Here is a 20,534-nt window from a genome sequence, read left to right as displayed (position 1 = left end):
CCACATGCTCATCTACAGATGGAATCACTGACTGGAGAAGCACATATCTTCTGTTTTCAGCTCACCTGTAACTTTTGAGATACTAAGTATAAGGCAAAGGCATGCATATTAAGACTTGTTTCTTAAATGCTGCTCTGCTTTTTTGTCTTCTTTTTCTGAAATGCAGGCTATGATAATTGCTTTTACGTCTGACATGATTCCTCGACTGGTTTATTACTGGTCCTTTTCGGTCCCTCCTTATGGGAGTCACAGCAGTCACACTATGAAAGGGTATATAAACAGTACACTTTCTGTCTTCAATGTATCAGACTTCAAGAATGCAAGCAAGCCGTTTTCTCCGTGGTTTGGGAACCAAACAACATGCAGGCAAGTGTCAAATAACCAATCTTCTGCATTGACAAGAGTAGATACATTTTTTTAATATCCAAATAATCTAGCTCAGTTAACAATATCCACTAATAAATGTTAAAACACAGTAAAAGCCAGTGTATTTTGAAAGGCAGAACTGAGTGGAAGTATTCACCCAGAAGTTTGTGTCACTCAGAAAATTCTTACTCTTTTTTGTTTTTCTCATAATTGATAGTCTTCAAAAAAAGAGCACTTCAGAAATTTTGTAAGTAACTCTTAACAGAGAGGCAAAAAAATAGACATTTCAGCCAAGCATAGTTTATTCTGCAGATCCAGTTTTACCTGTCACTGTAGTTACAAACAGCTAACTGTTCCTGGATGCATTAACAGGGACATGTCTTGCTCCATCCTCTGGCCACATTGCCTTACTGCAGAGATGTCTGAGATTAGGTCCTGACTTTCCTACACTGCTTTCAGATACCGGGATCTCCGCTACCCTCCTGGTCACCAGCACCAATATGAGCATAACATATACTACTGGCATGTCATTGCAGCCAAGCTGGCTTTCATCATTGTCATGGAGGTAAGCGTACAGGGTCTCGAGCATAACTTCTTTAGACTCCTCTTCCCTCCATGCAGAAAATCCTTCACAGACACTGTGTCCGGGCACGGCTATCAGAGCTGGCAATGTGTGATAGCATGGGCAAGAACTTGGGAGATGTGAATAAAGTGTAGCTCCATTAGAAGAAGATGTCTCTGAAGTCACATCAGTGGAGGATTGCCCCACATGTTTGCAGTTTCTTTTCTCAAGAACTGTGAAATGATTTTTAGCCCCAGAAACAGAAGGGAAAGTTGCACCAAAAATATTTTTACATATGCTTAGAGGAAGTTTGCACACAGCCTCATGAACACATGTGCACGATACACATGCACTAGCAGAGTGAAGTGTATGAAGACAGTCACTGCAAGAGGTCAGTCTCTAGATAAGCATCAAAAAGCAATTGCTCCTTCCTCTGCACCTACAATCTGGGCTTTGAAATTCTTATTTATCAGACATTTGTTCTATTCATTAGTCATGTCTGCTTTTTAAAATACTGTGCAACTGTGATAGATACAGGTTCAGAACCAGCTCAAAGTCTTAAGAGATAATGTGACATTTCATGTATAATAATTCTAATGTCCTGTTCAACCTCTCTGACATTTTTTCATCTTCACCTTCCCCAGCATGTCATATACTTTGTGAAGTTTATTATTTCATACATAATTCCGGATGTATCACAAAAGACCAAGAGCAAGGTCAAACGAGAGAAGTACCTAACACAGAAACTCTTGCATGAGAACGATCTCAAAGTTGTGAAAAAAACCATGGGAAAAATAGCTGACAAAATTATCAAAGGAGTAGACAACACCTTCCGACCAAAGGCTGAATAAGTACTTTTTTATACAGAATAACAGTATTTAGCCAACTAATACCTGTCCAGATATTACCAATAGTTAATCACACTTTGGATTAATTCCCTTTACTAAAGATTGTTTCTTGCAACTATTACCTGCTCATTTACCTGTTTTCCTTGCACAAGTGCAACCACTATGACTCAGATAAGAGTTATCAATTTTGTAAACAGCTTTAGTAGGACATCTTTTTTTAACATTTGAAGATAAAAATTATTTATCATCTTAAAAGGATGCAGATTAATTCTCAAAAACATAGAGTGTTTTCCACTTTATTTAGCCATCAGCTATTAAATCTCTTGTTTGACTTGAATAAAACGTTAAGAACAAGAATGATTTGTTGTAAGAATACCATGACGTCTTCTGAAGGAGTTTTGATCACTTGCTAATGCAAACCCCAACTATAAAGTGAAGAAGAAAAGCCAAAACATGAAGGAAAGAGAATGAAAATACAACTCAAAATCATGTTGTTAAGCCATTGGCATAGATATACTAAGCGCTGTTGTGTGCTACACTGAATTAGCTATGCATACTGAGACTTAAATGGATAACGCGATATTTCAATTAATCATGGACTTGTATCACAAGAAGCAGCAGGACTGTAAGCCCATCCTGGTCATCAATCTCTGTGTAAACAGGAGAATTGCCTTTGAAATCAATGCATACAAACTGACTTCACAGCACTCGAGTGAGTACAAAATTCAGGCGTTTTATCTTTCCCTAGTCAATGTATTTTCGTTAGTTCACTTGGGCATTCTGCTCCGAATTACCATAGCCTTGAAGGTCTCGCACCTGTAACAGTAATGAGTGTTAAAACTCTTTTCACATACTAAATCAGTATTTGTGGAGGGCTGTCTTTCGCATTTCTCCTACACCAGTCACCATGCTCTTCGCCGACAGATTCCAACAGGAAGAATGTGCAGCTGGACCTGTTGTGATACAACATTGCGTGATAAAGTGACTTCTGATAAGACCATGAATCTGTTGAAACTAGAGATTGGAAAAAACCATTTAACATGCCTTCACCATGTTATGCAACTTTAAATAGCTAGGAAGGATGTTAGAGGTGTGGATACACGTGCTAGAGCCATCAGTCATCTTCAAATTAGGCTGCAGACCTCTTTGGCTATTTCGGCTCCAGTTGCAACCTGGGAGTTAGGGAATTACAGATTAAGCATGTATGTAGAGCTCTGCTTTCTGTCTGCAGCAGTGACATTCCAGATTATGAACTTGCTTTCTCTTTTAGTGGCTCTAGTGGACCAATTTCTACAAATTCCGAAAATGAAAATCTTGTTGAAAAAGCAGAAGTATGTCTGTACGCTAAACCAGGTGATTACTGCTGGGTTTGTGATTTTGTATTCTTCTTAAATGTAATACAAATGCAGAATTTTTAGGCAGATTATTCATATAGCTTTTTTATATATTGAGAAGTTCGCTTGCAGAAACTAAGTCGCATTGATAAAATGTATTTTATCCCATCAATAATCAGAAGGAATCAAATGTCTGAATTATGTGGCAAAAATTCTAAATTCTGACTGCTGTGTGGCTCAAGCCTACCTTTCAAAACGGCAACATTTAAACCAGAAGAGGTAGCACATGAGGAGAGGTCTTTCAGCAGCCATCATACACAAACCTTCACTCAGCAAGACTGCACGATTGCATGGAAGAACCTGAGAGGAAAGCTTGGTTCAAATATCATGTAAAGATGAAAGAAAGAAACTCACAGGTTCCAGAGAAGCACTCACATTTCTGACACTGAAGAACTGAAGGTTACTTACCGCAATGCCTGGAAAAATTTCTGTAGAGACCACCTGAAGACAAAAAAAGACACAGGACAGAAAAACAAGATGGACCATAACAATAAATGACAGTGAGCCAGAGCAGCAATGGAACCAGTGCTTCTCTGCACAGGGAATTCCACCCTTTGCTATTTATTTTGGTTTCATCAGAATCATGACAAACCTTTATTTTACCAGGAAGCAAATATAAATTGGGCAGATGGACAAACACTCAGAAGTTTCTAAACAAGACAGAATTTCTTACCAAAATATATTCCCTCAGTACTGATTTGACCTTTTCCCCAGATCACAGGATTCTTGGGGCTGGAAAGTACCCTTGGAGGTCATCTGGTCCAACCCCCCTGCTCAGGTAGGACCACATTGAGCCGGTTGCCCAGGACCACGTCCAGATGGCCTCTGAATATCTCCAAGGATGGAGACTCCACAGCCTGCCTGGGCATCCTGTGCCAGTGCTCAGTCACCCCCACAGTAAAAAAGTGTTTCGGTTTGTGCCCATTGCCTATGGTCCTGTCACTGCATGCTATACAAAACTTCTGTTTAAAACACACTTCTGTCCAAAAAAACGGTTTCATGGAAAAATTGTAGTGAAGTACTCAGGACTTTCCTGTGCAAAATGAGTTTGCTTGTAAAGGCCAGTCAGCTCCTTGCGGACTTGGAACTTCTGATTTTAGCTTTGAACTGTACCTTCCCCATCTGCAGCTGTGTTCAGCCGAGATGCCCTTCTCCTTCCCCCATTCGCGATGACAGTGCCAGCGTGCCTTAAGCACCCTTTGGAGGGCTGCGGCAGGCAAGGCAGCATCCTGTGATAAGGGGAAAAAATACAGCATTTTCAAATCTTGTTTGACTTGAATAAAACCTTAAGAACAAGAATGATTTGTTGTAAGAATAACAGGACGTCTTCTGAAGGAGTTTTGATCACTTCCTAATGCAAACCCCAACTATAAAGTGAAGAAGACAAGCCAAAACATGAAGGAAAGAGAATGAAAATACAACTCAAAATCATGTTGTTAAGCCATTGGTGTTGATATACTAAGCGCTGTTGTGTGCTACACTGAATGGACCATTTCAGGTAATTATTTGGTCTTCAGGAAGCATTTATTGCTCTTTTTGAGAGGTAAAGAGACTAGGAAACAAAGGAATTTAGTGCTTTGCCTGGGGTCACACCGAGAGCAGTGGCAGAGCTTAGGGCTGGTTTTCGGGAGCGCCTGGTCTTCTGCTCCTTGTTGGGTTCCTCTCAGTTGCCACTTCTTACATCTGTTGGCAGCATTTCCTAAAGGGGCAGTTGGCCCTCGGTGTCCTCTAGAGTTTATATTCCTGTCTTCAAAATGATGGTTTAAAAAAAATGCTACATCAGCAAAGCGTGTATGACTTGGGCTCCTCCCATAATAAAATTCTAATCAGCTTCGGGGGTGTTTCTATACTACCATTTCTGCTCAGATCAAGAGCGTGCTTTTGAAACTAGTCTTCCTCTTGTCCCTGCTCTCTGGGCAATGCTTCGACCACGGGCTGGTCTCAGGGCTCAAGGGCTGGATGCCTCTTGGTTTAAACTGAACCAGAAGGCAGGCTTCAGACACGCACTGAGTGGTCTCTGGCAGATGCTTAGTCCAGAGAACTAAAGCCAGAGCTAGGCTGAGGAGAGCGGTGAGCACTGCGTGGGCACCACCTAGCCGACATCAGCTTTTTTCTCTAGCACTTTGCTCCTGAAGTGCCACACTCCTTGCTAATGTAGCCGTAACATTTCATTTCGGAAGACATTATACCAGGAATTCAGTTCAGTTTGCCATGTAATTCGCACCACAGTTCTGAATGAGAGAGAAAGCAGAGGACAAGCGACCGAGTGCCTAATAATTGCATTTTAATAGTTTCATCTCTTAAGCTGTGCAATTTCTGCAGCCTCTGCCTCCAACTGCTGAAATGTGCTCTGCTTGCGCATGGGAGCTCTGCACAGGCATCAGGACAAAATGTGGGGCGGAGAGGGGAGGTTGCCAACCTATAAGTATTTGTAACTTCTTTTTCTTATGCTAGGTCACTTTAATAACATTTAAAGATCTGCATGAAGGGAAAATTAGCATTTTTTTTAAACTATGTATAATTTTACTCTTTTTTATATTTTATATGTAAGCCAGACTCTTACTTTATACAGATTTGCTGAAGTCAGGGTGAATTTGCACCAGTGACCATTTCATTGCCTTAACAAGCACCATAAATTACAGACTGTTGCCACAGTTTTAAGACTCTGTATGGTGATAAAATTGAGAATGTAAGAACGTATTATTTGTATTTTTTCTAAGAATGTTTGGTATTAGTTTCTGAATATTAAGACTTCTTTATATTTATTGTCATTAAATAAAGTCTGTTTTAAAATAACAATACATCTGATGTTGATTAGCATTGTTTGTTTTTCCATGAAAGATATTGCTCCTGCCAAATGTCACATTTAAATTCTTAGAATGTCATCCCTGTCTAATTTCCATATTCCTCCTCTTTTTCAATCTTTTTCCATTAAACTGTTACTAGTACTGAAATTTATCTCCTGTTTTTTCTGCATCCTCTAGATGGAAGTCATTCCTTTCAACACCAAGTCGATGACAAGGACTGTTATGTTCTCACAGAAAGAAACAGTTTAGGTCTTTATACCCTTTCAATCCTGTCCTGATAACCCTTGTGTCATGTATCAGAGTCATCATTTATTTCTTCATCTGGATGGAGCCTGTGATGCTCCCATCTCTGGGCAGTCCACTCTCTCTGTCTTTCCCTGCCATCCATCCACCCAGCCATCAGTTCTCTTCTGCTTCTGCGCTGACTCTTCTGCTCTACATAGAGGAAAGAGTCTTTAAGTCTTAGCTAAGACCTGAAGAACAGTTGCAAAGAACCTTCTTTGCATTGAGGTGTGTTGGTTTTTTTCACATCAGGGATTCCCAAGATCTGCTTCAAGTGTAGCTTCATGATAGTTGTGGAAGCAGAGTTACCACCCCATCCAACCTGCTTTCTGCTGACTGAGGGCTCTGTGTCGTACACATGCCGGTACCCAAGCTGTTCTGCCACTCTTACATCAATTTGGCTTTGTTGGAAGGAGAACAAAAGGAACTTCGTGATGAAGCACAAAAAGGGTTATTTTCCTACAAGCAGAAGGATATAGTAGCACCATTGTCCAAATCTATATGAGGACGGTGTGTTTTTACGCTGACTGATACATTTAAAACCCTTCAAAGAACAGGCTTTAGTATTTTCCTACTTAATACACAAATAGCCAGAGTAGTGTATTACTTCTGGTATTGCCTGTTTAGTTTTAATTCTTTCTGTCACAGAGCGGATGAACTGCACTGATTTTGGATACCCAGTTGGTGCCAGGTGAGCACAGAATGCCCCACCTGGTACACTCCACCTTGTCATCGTCACTGCACCCCACCTGCACGTCACCAGAGAGTTCAGCAAAGGTATCAGCAATTCACACCAACTCTAGATTTTTCTCTGGTATGCCCACCTGCCATTTCCAATCTACTAAATAAGGCTACATTTCCCATACGGGGGAGCAGCACTGATGGCTGCAGGCTTTATTTTTATTTGCATTTACGTGAACCTCAACATACTGATCAATGGATCAGTAACAGGTACACAAAACCCTGAAAAGATATGTACGTAGTTAGTCATAAATAACATCCATAGGGCCTGTGGCAATACTGTCCTCATAGGAAAATAACATATCTTCATAGCCTGATAATAGTAACAATTTCTTTCCAGGAAAGTTGAAGAAAGTGTTTTTTATTTACAAGATGGGAGTGCATCAAAACAAGAGCCTTTTAAAGCTGTTTTTCTACACTTTTTACTGCATTGTCTGATACAGCTATCCCATAAAAGCAATTGTAATTGCTGGGATTAAAGTTACAGTTTATCAGTCAGCAACGACACAAAGAAGTTAAATCAATTCTCTTGCTTTTAGAACAGATTCATCAATTCTCTGGTTATCCCTGGCAGCCCTAGCACAGGCTATGGAAATGCAGATGTGAACACGTATCCTCCACCCTCTTTCAAACACATGTGCACACACTGATGGGTGTTCTGCTGACTGTAAGGAACGTAACTCCCTGCGTGCCTCGCACTGCAAGACGCTCTTTTCCAGTAAAGAAAAAAGTCATCCATCCAGTCATATCAAGATATATTATTCTCTATAAATATGTAGGCTATGGTAATCTCCTAAATGCTGAAGAAAAATAAAAGAAGTAAAAGCATGCGACTTGGACCACAGAGAAAATCCTCCTGCTTTCCATAGTGCAGTGAGCACAGACGCGGACACCAAAAAGCCACCTCTAGCGTAGGAAGAGAGAGTTTACAGAGGAATTCTTACATTGTGCAACACAAGGGAAATTAGAGCCAGCTCTGACAGCATTAACACAATATCATGTATTCTATTTTTTTAGATACTAACATAGTATCTGTGTAAGCCTCTCACGTAATTTCTCTGCTTCTGGGTGGACGCCACGCAACAAGTGGCTAAATAAGCTGAGCTGGGAGCCACAGCCACCGGCAGCTATCGCCTTACCTCCCCGTTCTCTGGGATCCCGTTTGGCTCCCAGCAACTGGCCTCCTGTTACAGCCGTATTGTGCTCATTCAGGCAGTCATTTTCTAAATCGGTCCGGCTGCTCAGCAAAAGGAGAGTTACATGTAAGCCTCTGCGGCAAGGGCACTGCAGGATCTTCGCTTGTGACCATAGTGACCACACCCCCAAGCCCGGCATTTGCCCGGAATATCCTTCCCTCCACCAAGGGCCCATGGCACTTAGGGCTTATCACAGTATCCATCCCCTCCACCAAGGGCTGATGGCACTTGGGGCTTGTCACGTTCTTGGGTTTTACTGAGCTGAGAGCAGCGTGGCTACCAAGAGGCAAGCCAGGGGTTAAGGTTGCTTGTCCCCTGAAAATATTTCGGTGGCTGTGCCAGCATGCGAAGGCAGGGGCTCTGCCTCCTCCCGGCCATCCTGGGGCTTCCTCGTGCCGACCCCTCTGCTTGTGTAGCTATGTGCCTGGCAGGGGAGTGCAGCAGCATGGGCAGCTGTGCCGGCGTGGGCAGCTGTGCCATGGTGGGTGCCTGTGCCAGCACAGCCAGCCCAGCAGAGGGTCACACAGGGTGGGAAGTGGGGGACGGGGCAGTGGGAGAGGCAGCCTCCAGCCCAAGAAACCTACCAAGACGCAACCAAATGTGCTCCTCATGCCATCACTGTTTTAATGAGTTATAAAAAAGGAATTTCCTGCCTGCCTGAGCTGGTTATGCCTTTAAGAGTCCTCGGAACAACTGCAAACAGGCAGGGCTGGTCTTGGCAACTGCTCTGGGTCCTCTGAATGTCCCTGTTCAGGGGTAGCTGTTGTGCCTTGAGCTCACACTTCACCTGAAGCTGAGGGAGTTTTACAAGATCATACATGGCCTCTGGGTGCTCATAACTTTAACTACATTGACTATTACACAGACAGCTAAAAATTGGCAGAATCGGGCCCTTAACGGTTGTCTTAAATGCGTTTTTGCAAAGAACACGGTGTTGTTATTTCTGAGACTGCCAAAATGCCACCTGGTCTGTGAAAACCCCAGGATGACCAGGAGGCTCCATGACAGCAGCCTGCAGAATCCTGCTGTGCAGCTGCAGGCAGAGGTGACACTGGACAGGGATCTCTGTGGGAGGTTTTGGCCAGAGGCAGAGGTCGCGGGGCGAGGGCCACAGCCGCTCCATCCCCAGCTGCGCAGCCCCCACGTTACAGAGCTGACAGCTAGGCCCAAGCAAGAGCTGAAAAATTCTTGCCATATCTGCTGTGAATTAGTAACTACTTAGCTCTGGGAAAGGCAAAAACTGATCTGCCTCTCGTGCAGTACAGTACTTCCAGATTAGTGGCAGATTATAGACCTGTTACAGCTCACAATAACTTTCCCTTGAAGAGATGCTAAGGCATCTTTTTTGTCTCATAAAAAGGTATATATAATAAGGCACATTACGTATTATGTCACTTTTCTCACACAACTACAAATAAAACAAAAAGGCTTCATTTGCGCTCCTCATAACTTCAAACTTTAACTGGAAGGCATAAATACAAAAAATAAGCCGAACTGATTTTCTTTCCTTGTCAGCCTGCTCCCATATTTTTTCCCCAGTGATCTATGAGGGGAAAAAAATGTCACCATCCCCCCAAGAGAAGCCATTAACAAATCCTTTCTTATCTTGTAGCTAAAGTAATGACATCTTATTGACAGTGCAACAGAACAAACAATGTCTTATTGAAAGCTCCAGTGCTGGAGGATTTGGGCTGTCCTCAGGACTTGAGACCAAGTAATGAAAACAGGTTTTGCTACTAAATCAAAGACAATGACTGCTCTAGTTCTCCAATGGCGTTCAGCAGTCCCAGGCACACAGAAGTTGCGCATAGCTCACCGAGGTATCACCCGTGCTACAAACTCAATCAAGTACGGGGACCTTGCCACAAGAAGGATGTCCAAAGTATCAAGAAGCTGAAGTATGATCTACGGTACATATGGGAATCATGCTGGAACTTTTTCTCACCGCTGTGCTTGACGTATGGAAGGGCCTGGAAATCCAAGTCCATCCATTTCTTACAATCTGGCTTAGCATTATCAGAGCCTAAGGTAAATTATTTGCTAATTTCTGTACCTCATCAAATTAATTGGACGAGCTGTGGACATTTTTGGCAAGCAAACATGAGTTGGTTATTTGGGTTTTGTTTTTCATGTCTGTGTATGATCTTATTAAAATTATTAATATACCTTTGTTCTGTAGATAGATTCTCTTTCTTGTAGGTTTCTCCCATCCTGTGGGTAATGAGAGTTATTTGTAAACCTGATGTCAGAGTTAGGTCCATTGTATAGCTATGCCATTGTACAGATGAAAAATCAGTCAGATGATAGAAAATGTAACTGTGCCTCCCAAATTTGTCTAAGCATAGGGGAAACAGAAATGCAGAAAACAGGTGTGTTAGAGAACTGCAGCCTAGAGCTTCAACTAATCTAAGCCACCTCTGTCATGGTTCAACCACCTTCTGAGTCCCCGGGCAAGCTTTTCTGCACATTTCTCTGATGTCACTTGTGTTCTTTTGACATCCTTGAGAACCAGCTCAAGAGGGAGACAGCTAACTAAAACCATACATATACTGTACATTTTTCTGACAGTCTAGCACACTGAAAGAACTCATCATGGGGCCAGATGAACACAATTGCTGGTGCATGGAATGAGTGGGGCATTGTGTCATGGCACAGCAGGGTAGGACAGCAGAAAGCACTTGGATTGTTTTAAACTTTCACAGCCCCATGTCCTGGCTGGGGAGGTGGAAGAGGTAGCTGGGCAGGTGTAACAGATCTGTGCTACCAAAAGAGTCATCGCTTTCCCTCTCCATCAACCTTCACCATGCACTTTTGCACAGCATTCCTCAGGCCCTTTGTGAAGACAACTCAACTCACCAACCCAGCAGAAAATTCCCCCCATTTTTATCTATTCAGTTTTATTCTGGATCAGTGAGTCAAACCATCTCGTTACAGATCCAGCCAGCAGCAGAACCAGTGCAAGGGGTGAGGGAGCATATAGCCAGAAGCTGGGGCATTGGACCTGCCGTTTCAGGGGCAGGGTTGTATTAGATCAGCTGAGCCATCCTCAGGCTTGCATGGGATGAATGCAGCTCTCACAGTTCCACTACTTCATGGAAAAAGTAACTTGGTTTACAAATGCTTTTTTTCTCCTTCTCTTTGTGTGTTTACAAAGCCAATGCATCACATCTGTACAACAAACAGCTAATAGACTAAGGCAGAATGTGAATATACGTTAATAAAGTGCACGATTTATCAGTATTAAATTTAAAAAATCTTAGATTAAATACAACTTTTACTGTTGAGAAAACAAAGATTCACATCAAACCCTGTCTGTGCTAGAGAAAGAGCGAACAATATGTGATGTCTTATCTTGCAGGTACACGTCTTCAAAATGCAGAGCCTCGGCCAGCAGGAAAGTGAAAGCGGGCTGAACTGCAACTCCCCGAGGAAGCTGAACAGCCACCAAGGGTTGGCCAGGAGGATGCCGGAGGACCTGTGAAGGCTTTTTCTCAGAAGTAGCTTCACAAAGAGACACTAACAACGCTGGCAAACAGCTGGTTCCCTAAGACCGCTTCTATTCTCCAGATATCCCTCTTTAGTTAAAGCCGACTTCTCAGGAAAAGAAAAAGCTTATGGAATATTTAAATAGATTTTTTTAATAGGGAAAAGAATTCTTACAATAACCAGTAAGGACACTGCTAGTGGTTCTCCTCCCATATTCGCTACTGCAGCTCCTACATGAGTGCTAGTGGCTCTGTACAGTACCCGCCTTGGAGATAATTCCTGTTTTAACAGGCAAGAGACAAGCTGTGGATTCAGACAGTCAAGCCCAAAGAGACAGTCTTCAATGTGGTGGACAACAGGCTCTCCAACTTCCCTCTTCATCACTGAGGAGCAAGATCTAAGCATGCCTCAACCTTGACTCTGAGGTGGAATGCTTTTCCCTCCTCCAGATTCAGGACTGCCTGATTTGTGCACATCTAATAATCATACTCTGATTTGTCTTGCTTTTATATAAAATAGAAATACCCAATTCACCCACTTCCAAATTCCAGGATAAGTCAGATTTGGGCAAAAATTCCTAAACCTTTGATTTCTCCTGTTGCTTCTGGTTTTCACTTGGTCTTGCAAAAAAAATGAGAACTGACTATACGTGCAGTTTGTAGCTTATGGTCAAAATGGCGTCTGAGCAGTTCTTCTCTGCCCTCCGTTGGTGTGCTCTCTCAGGCTGACATCCTGAAGCAGCAGTATGCTCATAAGAATCCTGCATCAGCAAATCTAAGTCCAGCATCTGGCCCCAGTTAGCTTCAGACTTAAGCCTGAGATATGGCACTTACCACTCTTTATCTCATGATCCTTTTTTGCTTTATCTTTCCATTGTGACAGGAGTTTAATCTCTTTAAATATAAACATATTCTGTCTTTAAATACCAACAGCTTCATCTGGCCTATCTGTAATTAAACTGTTACTAGAGTAGGTTATTTTCATTTCACAAATGAGTATCACAGCTCAACAAGCACAAAAACCCCACAAACTAATATGTCACTCTTTGCATTGATTTAATTTATTCCTGTTGTCTGGACTTAAATGGGATTATGACTTGAAAGGTCAGGGTATCCTGTAGATAAAATTTTTGATTGTTCAACACTGGAAGGGTTAGAAAATTGTAACCACAGAGTCTGAAAATGTAATTTACTACTTTACTTCAAGAATGTCCATCGTTCACTTCACAGACTCCTTAAGTTCACATTGCCTAATGATTTGTCCTCAGTCATACTTCTAATATGAGAATGGAAACACTGAATTTGGTCACAGTTTGTAAAACTGTTACAGATATGGTCTAATCAAACTTTTTCAACCATTCTAACTGCAAGAATTTAAGGTACATCACAGCTATTCTCAATGCAGACAAGCAGCTTTCCGAAGAGGAAATCTCATGTTCAGTACAGCCAAGTATGATGAATTCCCCCCTCTGCTTTTTCTCTAGCAAAACCACTGGAGTTGTTTGCACTCTACATTTCCAAAGCATTTTCCCAGTTGATGGTGCATTTCCATGCATAATGGACAGGATTAAGTTCACCAGAAGCCTCTGGAAATGTATTTTGCAGAAAGATCAGAAAAGCCATCTTTGGTCTGTTTTCCTCTTTGGGTTTGACTGACACAAAGGAACCTGGGCTGTACTGCCTTCCAGGTCAAGAAGGTACATCTCCATTCAGTCAAGGTGAAACAGGACGTTGATGTGGATTTTTATTTTCGTTAAATAAAAACTGCATACAACGTAATAACGATTATTAATGAGTTTTAGATATATTAAAGAAACAAACGAAATATCAGATACATTAATTTCTAAAACGACTGTAAGTAAAGAAACACAAGGAAGGACACCAGCGACCTGGTGGACCGTCCCATGCCTCTGCCTTCTCTAGGAGATCCCATGTCTAAGGTGACACACAAATATATAGCCCAAGATTATTTTTTTCTGTTTTATTACTGAATATCTAAAAGTAATGGCTGAGCAGACAAAGTGTACTTCTAGGCCGATACTCATGTTGGTGCATGTGCAAGCCCAGGCCCCCTCGGGGTTGGTTCCCCGAGCAATGGAGGTGGCTGGGGTTGGGGCATTCCTCCAGTCTGACTGATGGCACCACCGCTTAAAAGCACAATAAGAAAAATGGGCAGGGAGGGCAGAGGGAGAGGCCAGCCGCAAGGCCTCGTTTCACCTAAATCAGCATGATAATCACATTTCTTCGCAGAACATTGTCCTTAACAGAGGTTGTTCTTAGCCTGATCCTTAATAAAGGGGATAATAGCTCATGAGAACAACAGTCACAGGAGATACTTCTAGTCAGCTTTTGTTCTTGTACTTGGCCAGTTTATGTGCAGCCTAAGGGTATAAATAGAGAGACTATAGAGGGGATTAACAGACCTTCTTTCCAGCAGGGCTCATGTGCCAAAGCGATGACTCCATTAGCATTGTTTCCCCTGAAAGGTTTGTTTCACTCAGAAACCAGCACAAAGGCACCAAACTCTTTCCTGAGGCCCCATTTTCTCCTCTGAAGAGGAGCGAGGATTCAATTGCAGAACTAAATACTCTGGAGTTTATCCTTCCATCTGGGACAACCCAATCGGATTTTCCACCTCCCATTTGCAGACCATCATCAGGGTCAAGGTTTCTGTGGGGATTTTGCACCCCTACAAGCTCCACATCAGCAGAGTCACTTTTCAACTACAGCATTTTAACACCGAGTATTATTTGATGAACAAGATATTAGTGATGACTGCTTCCTTCCACTCACCTGTGCTAAGGAGACAGCATATAAAACATCTCCTGTCTACTGTTGTCCCAGCAGAATGTGATAGAGGATGGGGAAAACAGGGATTTAAAGGTTAAGCCTCACCTCCCCAAGTTTCAAGGCTCTGGAGCTTAAATATCTATATCTGAGCAAGCCACCCCAGGATCTCTTTGCAATTAACAGAGAAAAACTGGCACTTTTCAGGTGTGACCCTCCTGATCCATTTTGATTGACATTGGGATGTGCTGAATCACCTGGAGGTAAACAGGAACAGGCTCAGTTGTCTGGAGGTGACCAGGCAAGGTTGTATTTCTGCTTTTGTTCTCTGTCACACACGGACAATTTAATTTACTAAGTTCTCACCTTCTTTTTTTTTTTTAACACAATCGCAACTTTGCAAAGTTTTTTTAAAAACAAAGCATTCCCTTTTCAGGGATAGCTCTCACACAAACACAAATGTCATGGAGAACACAGAGAGGCACGGCAGAAAGTGCAGTGACTTCCCATGGAGTGAACAGCTGGAGAAAAACAATGTGACCACGTCCATTGTTGGAGGAGGAGCAGGACCTTGCTCTGCACTAGGCACTTCATAGGATCCACCAAAATGGATCAAATATGATCACAAGTTTAAACACCTCTTTGGACCGGCCCTAGGTCCCCAGCATGCCAAAGGACAAAGCCCTTGCAGTCTACGGCTAGCAGCGTTCCCACAGAAGCATCATTAAGCAATTTGAAAAATTGACCATTTTGATTCCGACCATCCATGTGGCGAGCCAGGTCTCTCTCGTGTGCCACAATCAGCTGTATGATCCCGACCGATATATGCAGTGCTCAACTTGAGCAACTAGAAACAATAGTCTGCGTGACAGGGTAATCATTCATTCCAGGTGCCTTGTGCAATGCCAGGATGAAGGCTGAGAGCCATCTATACAGCTAAGTGTGAATTACTACACCATCACTCAAAGTCAGTGGTATCTTTTATTAATCATTTATAGAGCTGCGTATTATTAATATATGCAGAAGCAGCTGTCTCTCTCTGGTGACATTTGTTTTTGTGAGTGATTTGGGGGAGACTAAGGAGATGAAGAAGCAGAAGCCCAGCAGAGCCTTCCCGAACAACAAGGAGGAGAGCTGCAGAGATGGGTCACGAAACCTCTCAGTAGGTAGAGAGGTCTTTCCCTCATCAGGCTATTTTTAAGCACACAGGACCAGATCCTTAGCTGGTATAAAGGAGTTTGGTTCCATTGACTCCATTGCAGCCAGACATACTGATACTCCTTGAAAATCTGGATCGTGATTACTTAAGTATAATGAAATACCTCCCAACACACCCCAACTACAAGCCCAAAAGATACACTGAGTGTGCAGTACCACCAGACAGGACATGCAATGCACTGCAGTAACAGTGAAAGCTGAATGCTCCTCAAGACATGGGGCCAAAGTGCTTTTACTGCTGCATGATGAATACATTACAGAGATGAAGCTGTCTCTACGTATTTATAAAACAGATATTGCCTTCTTATTCACTGTTCCATGTCCTTTGCTTGCCAACACATTAGAGCTCCCCTCTAGGACTTCTTCCACTTGAGGTCTGAATCTCTGAACCACTCTGGAAGACTAAAATGCACTCTTGGTTTTACAGAAATCAGCTCCTCCTATTTAAACACGTGATTAATTTCATGGCAGGAATTTCCTAGTATTTTTTTCTTTTCATTCTATTTACTGATCTGCTGTCTGCAGCACTTTCCAGTAGAGCAAGACCAGCTTGTTTAATCTGCTAAAATTTGTACATCAATTGCTCCATGAAAAGACAACTTTCAGGAATAAATTAGCAATCTCTCAGCTACTTTTAAAACCGAGTAAAAAAGACAATAAACTTTTTTTTTTACTAGATCTGAATGGGAAATGTTCTCCCTCCCCAGAGAGTTTCTAAGAATCCAGTGTTTGATATTCCATAACCCAAGGCAAACCCAAGACCTTGGGAAGTTTTCCACAAGCAGATTTACAAGCCTGGAAAAGGCTGGAGCAAAGTGTTTTCACCTGGGATTTGAGGAAAGCAGATGGAGGTCCTTATGCTAATGTGTAATTATCTAAAATGACAGTATAAAATTATTTTGTTAGAAGAAACTCAGACAGTCATTCCCAACTAACTCTTATCCCAGCTACCATCCAGTATTTGAGCGCACTCCTGCCAAGTTTGAAGCCAGGGAGGTCTGATTCAGATCAAGGCCTTCAGCACCCCAGCACAGGCCTGGGACACTCACCCGCTGTAGGAGAAAGAGGAGAATTGTTCATCCCTGTTCCTCTTTTCCCTCCTCCTCTTTCCTCCCAACCTGGACCAGAAACACTGTACTTTAGCCAGGAACCTTTCTGCAAGGATTTGTATGTGTTAATAGAAAAAAAAAAACATGTATCTTTTTCATTAACAAATTCCATTTAGATTAATCAGCTCAGTGATGACAAAAACCAGAGTGAAAGATATTCACTCCATAGAAAGCGTATGAATGAGCAAAAACATGTATATATGCATATGTTCATGTTGATCTATAGATCTCCTAGCATGAAAATTAACATGGTTCTGCAAAGCCCTAAGATGGAAGTATTGCTGCTAAAATACATTTAAGTCCATAACACAGAGTAGGTAACATCAGAAGCCTAACTTTTCATCGCTTTGTCATGCAATTTGACTGAAACAAAAAAATTCAGATGTTCTGTGACCCTTCCCCACTAGTGACGTTAACATATGCTTAGAGACCATTTATAGCCCAAAAGCTGATACTGGCTGGACTGAAAATCTTAGTTGTCAGACAGAGTTGATTTTAAGACTGTTTTCATTTTGCTTTTCTGCTGATTTTCAGTGCATCTGTCAAGTGTGTTTGGTTTTTATCCTTGCAGGGAGGCTTGCTGAAAACCTTATATTTTTTAAATAACTTGTAGAAGGGTGGAAAAAAATCCATCATTTTTGTATCAATCAGTGAAAAAGCTACATAGATGATAGGTGGTTTTTAAGACTCGGACTTGTAAACCTAAGTATTAAAGGAATTTTTAGGTGAGACATCTGAGTGCTTTTGGATCTGAGTCTTAGGTATGTACCAGATGTGACTGAACAAATTTTCAGGATTGTAAATTAGGAAGAAGCACAATATACAAATAATTTTGCCATTTTTAAAAAAGCTTGGGTACTTACTTCGGTTGCAAAGGTATGCAATATTTTCTGATGTATCATTTACATTTGTTACTGATGTTCTAGCTTAGAAATAAAATCAGATCTATGGCACTGCATGAAATGAAATGCTGATTTGCATTGCTTTTTAAAGCCTTCATTTATTTTAAAACTGCTTTCTTCATTGCAAACCCAGACTAGTTTTACTAATACTAGCACAAGTATTCTCACTATATGGGGAAGCCCCAGAGCGAAGCGTGGTCCTGCTGCAGGGAACAGCAGTATAGGTGCCTGCAGACGGAGTGGGACGCAGCTCCCACTCCAACGTGCATTTTTAAATGAGGAAAAGCAGAAGGGGAGTGCCCCAGCAGATGGATTTTCTTTCACTTTTGTACTTTTTTTTTTTTTTACAAACTTAAGGTCTCACCCTTCAAACTCATCATCACCAGTTTAGGGCCAGCATGGGCTCATATGAGCAATCAGAGCCACAAGTCCCAGCGCTGGAAGCCACCCTTTGACCGCTGCCGTTCCCCGCTCCTGCCACGAACCAGAGACATGAGGTGACGCCCCATTTCCCCTGCCAGATGGTGGGAACTCATCTGGCACCTCCACCGACATCCAGCCCTTGCGTTTCCCTCCCCTCTGCTCGCCTGCCATGTCTGCAACACCCCTGGGCTCTCTCTGAAGGCTTGTTCCAAGCTGGGTTTCTAATTGCACGCTGCACTGCTACCATCACCAGGACTGGGTCTCAGGAAAGTTTTTAAATCATTCTGGATACAGCTGACATGGAATTTTTCAACATCACCTACTTCTCTTCAGAAAAAATACCAGTTCATCAAAGGGAAACCTCAAGCAGAGATCTGTTGATGGGAGCAGAGTGGAAGAAATTGGAAAAAGAAAAAAAACAACATTTTTTCTCTTGAGAAGGTGTGATTTGTGCTGAAGTCCCGAGAGACAGAGAGCGCCGGGCCCGCACGCACCACCCTCATCTGCAACAACCATCAGCTCCACAGTGTGCAGCTGCATCTGGAAGAAGCGTCCTGAGGCTGAGTCCCTGAACCAGAATCCAGATTAAGGATTTTTTTTTTTTTCTACAACTGGAAAAGTAGGCAATGCCTGGAAAAGTAAGCAATGCCACTGCTCGATTAATCTTCTGCTGTACCTATGAGCTATGTGGTTCCGGAGGGGGCCGGGGCGAGGCAGAGGGGGTTGGAGGGCCGGGGCTTTCCCGGGACCGAACCCCCCCAGGTGCGAAGGCAGCCCTGCGCTGCCAGCCCAGCTCCAGCCCAAAGCCCTCGCCAGCCCCGCCACCTTGCCTGGCCTGTGCTGGGATTTGGGACACCAACAAAACCAAAAATAGGGGTGAAGTGTGGATCACCCCTCTTTATTTCCAGACTGGTGAAGGGGTGGCTGAGAGCCCGTGCACTTGCCACAGGCTGCCCTGGGGTGGAGGCAGCATCTCCTCTGCCCTTGGGTCTGACCCCGCTTACAAGGAGGCATTTTGGGGGTTCAGTTGTGGAAAAGTCCCCTACAGCATCCGAGACACCACCTGCACGCAACGCACAACGTGAGTAGCACACGACTCTCGTCTGTGCGGTGATGAGTAAGAAGGTTTTAGCAGGACTTACTCTAAGCTGTGTGACTCAGCCAGAGCCAGCCGCAACCGTCTTTCTTCCAAACAGAAAACCAGGAGCTGATGAGAGACTTGGTTGCTCTCTCACACCTTTGTGACCTATTTCTTCAGAAACATCTCTCTAGGACTAGTAAATGGTAATTTAATGGACTGTTTCCTCCAATATCCACCTTTTACTTGGCTAAACGCAATACAATTCACCTGTCTGACAGATTAGGAGAGCAATTCCTCTTCATGTAAAGTAAGGTCCGTAAGTCACACACCACTCTGCTCTTCATCCAGAGGTGCAGTACGGAGCCTCACTGCACTTTCGAAAGACAAGGCAAGCAGGAGCAAGGCAGCAACAGAATTATTTCTCCTGTGTTCATTACTCTGTCATGCTTCTGATTTTAGGTTCTTCCTTTTTAGTGACTCTAGCCCCCCCGCCCCTCCAGCTCCCAGTCCTTCCTCCCTTTAGCTCAAGCGAAAGGCAGCTTTAATTAATTCCGGAATTGCCTATACGTCAGAGGCCAACCCGCCGTCAATCACCAACGTCTTCCCAGAGGATGCGGTGCTCACGACAGTGGGGCAGGTCTGGCTGGCAGCTGCTCCCGGGGGTACCCGGGGAACCCCCCCTCCACAGAGACCCCTCTACCGCTGTGCACGGCCCCCTGCCCACACTTCAGCAGCCCAGCCCCACCGTCCAGCAAGCTGCAAGTCTCGGAGGACTTCAGTCAATTCAATGCCCATAGGAGCATTCACAAATGAAGTTATTTAAGCAGCTTATTTCTGCCCTCTGGAATCAAGGCCGTTATGATGTAGTCCAATACAGGATCTAAACAGCAGTCTGTGTTGAAAACGGGCAGCAAAATAATGTTGTTAGTAAACGTACTAAAGATAAAGTTATTCTCAACAGTCTTTCAGCTGAGTACTAAACTGTATGGAATGGAGTAAAGACGAGGGCATTTCACAACTGAGGCAGCACAAGTTACATTATAAATTTCAATACGCTGCCATGCTACACGAATTACATTAAGTTATTTTTCCTGTAGTTGAACTCATCAGCTGTTCCCTCTCTCTAAACAGGACATTCTCCCATGAAAATCGTTAAAGGCCTATTAACATGAAAAGGCAACCCATTTTGAATGTTAATAAAATACAAATACAGATTGTTACACTTCTCTTCCTTCTTTTGTTTTGGCCAGACACATTTCTAGAGATTGGCTGGTATAGCAGGAATGGTAAGCAGCCGTCCCTCCTCACTCGCAGCAATGCAGGACAGTTTTCT

General features: G+C 43.0%; 1 protein-coding gene across 3 annotated transcripts in view; it reads left to right on the top strand.

The window, feature by feature from the left end:
* The window catches only part of ANO6 (anoctamin 6), a 90,993-nt gene extending 77,862 nt beyond the window's left edge, over nt 1–13,131 (top strand). For 2 of the 3 annotated variants that reach the window (XM_075428306.1, XM_075428308.1), the window contains 3 exons: nt 167–366; nt 826–931; nt 1,573–5,955. In XM_075428306.1, the coding sequence (XP_075284421.1) occupies nt 167–366; nt 826–931; nt 1,573–1,779 (513 nt within the window). In that variant the 3' untranslated portion in view covers nt 1,780–5,955. Of the gene's footprint in view, nt 1–166; nt 367–825; nt 932–1,572; nt 5,956–11,554 lie in introns of those variants that run through there. The other variant, XM_075428307.1, reaches the window with a different exon arrangement.
* The last annotated feature ends 7,403 nt before the right edge of the window (nt 13,132–20,534 follow it).

This window comes from Opisthocomus hoazin, chromosome 8 (genome assembly GCF_030867145.1).
Source record: "Opisthocomus hoazin isolate bOpiHoa1 chromosome 8, bOpiHoa1.hap1, whole genome shotgun sequence".
NCBI lineage: Eukaryota > Metazoa > Chordata > Aves > Opisthocomiformes > Opisthocomidae > Opisthocomus > Opisthocomus hoazin.
This window is presented reverse-complemented; position numbering and strand designations above follow the sequence as displayed.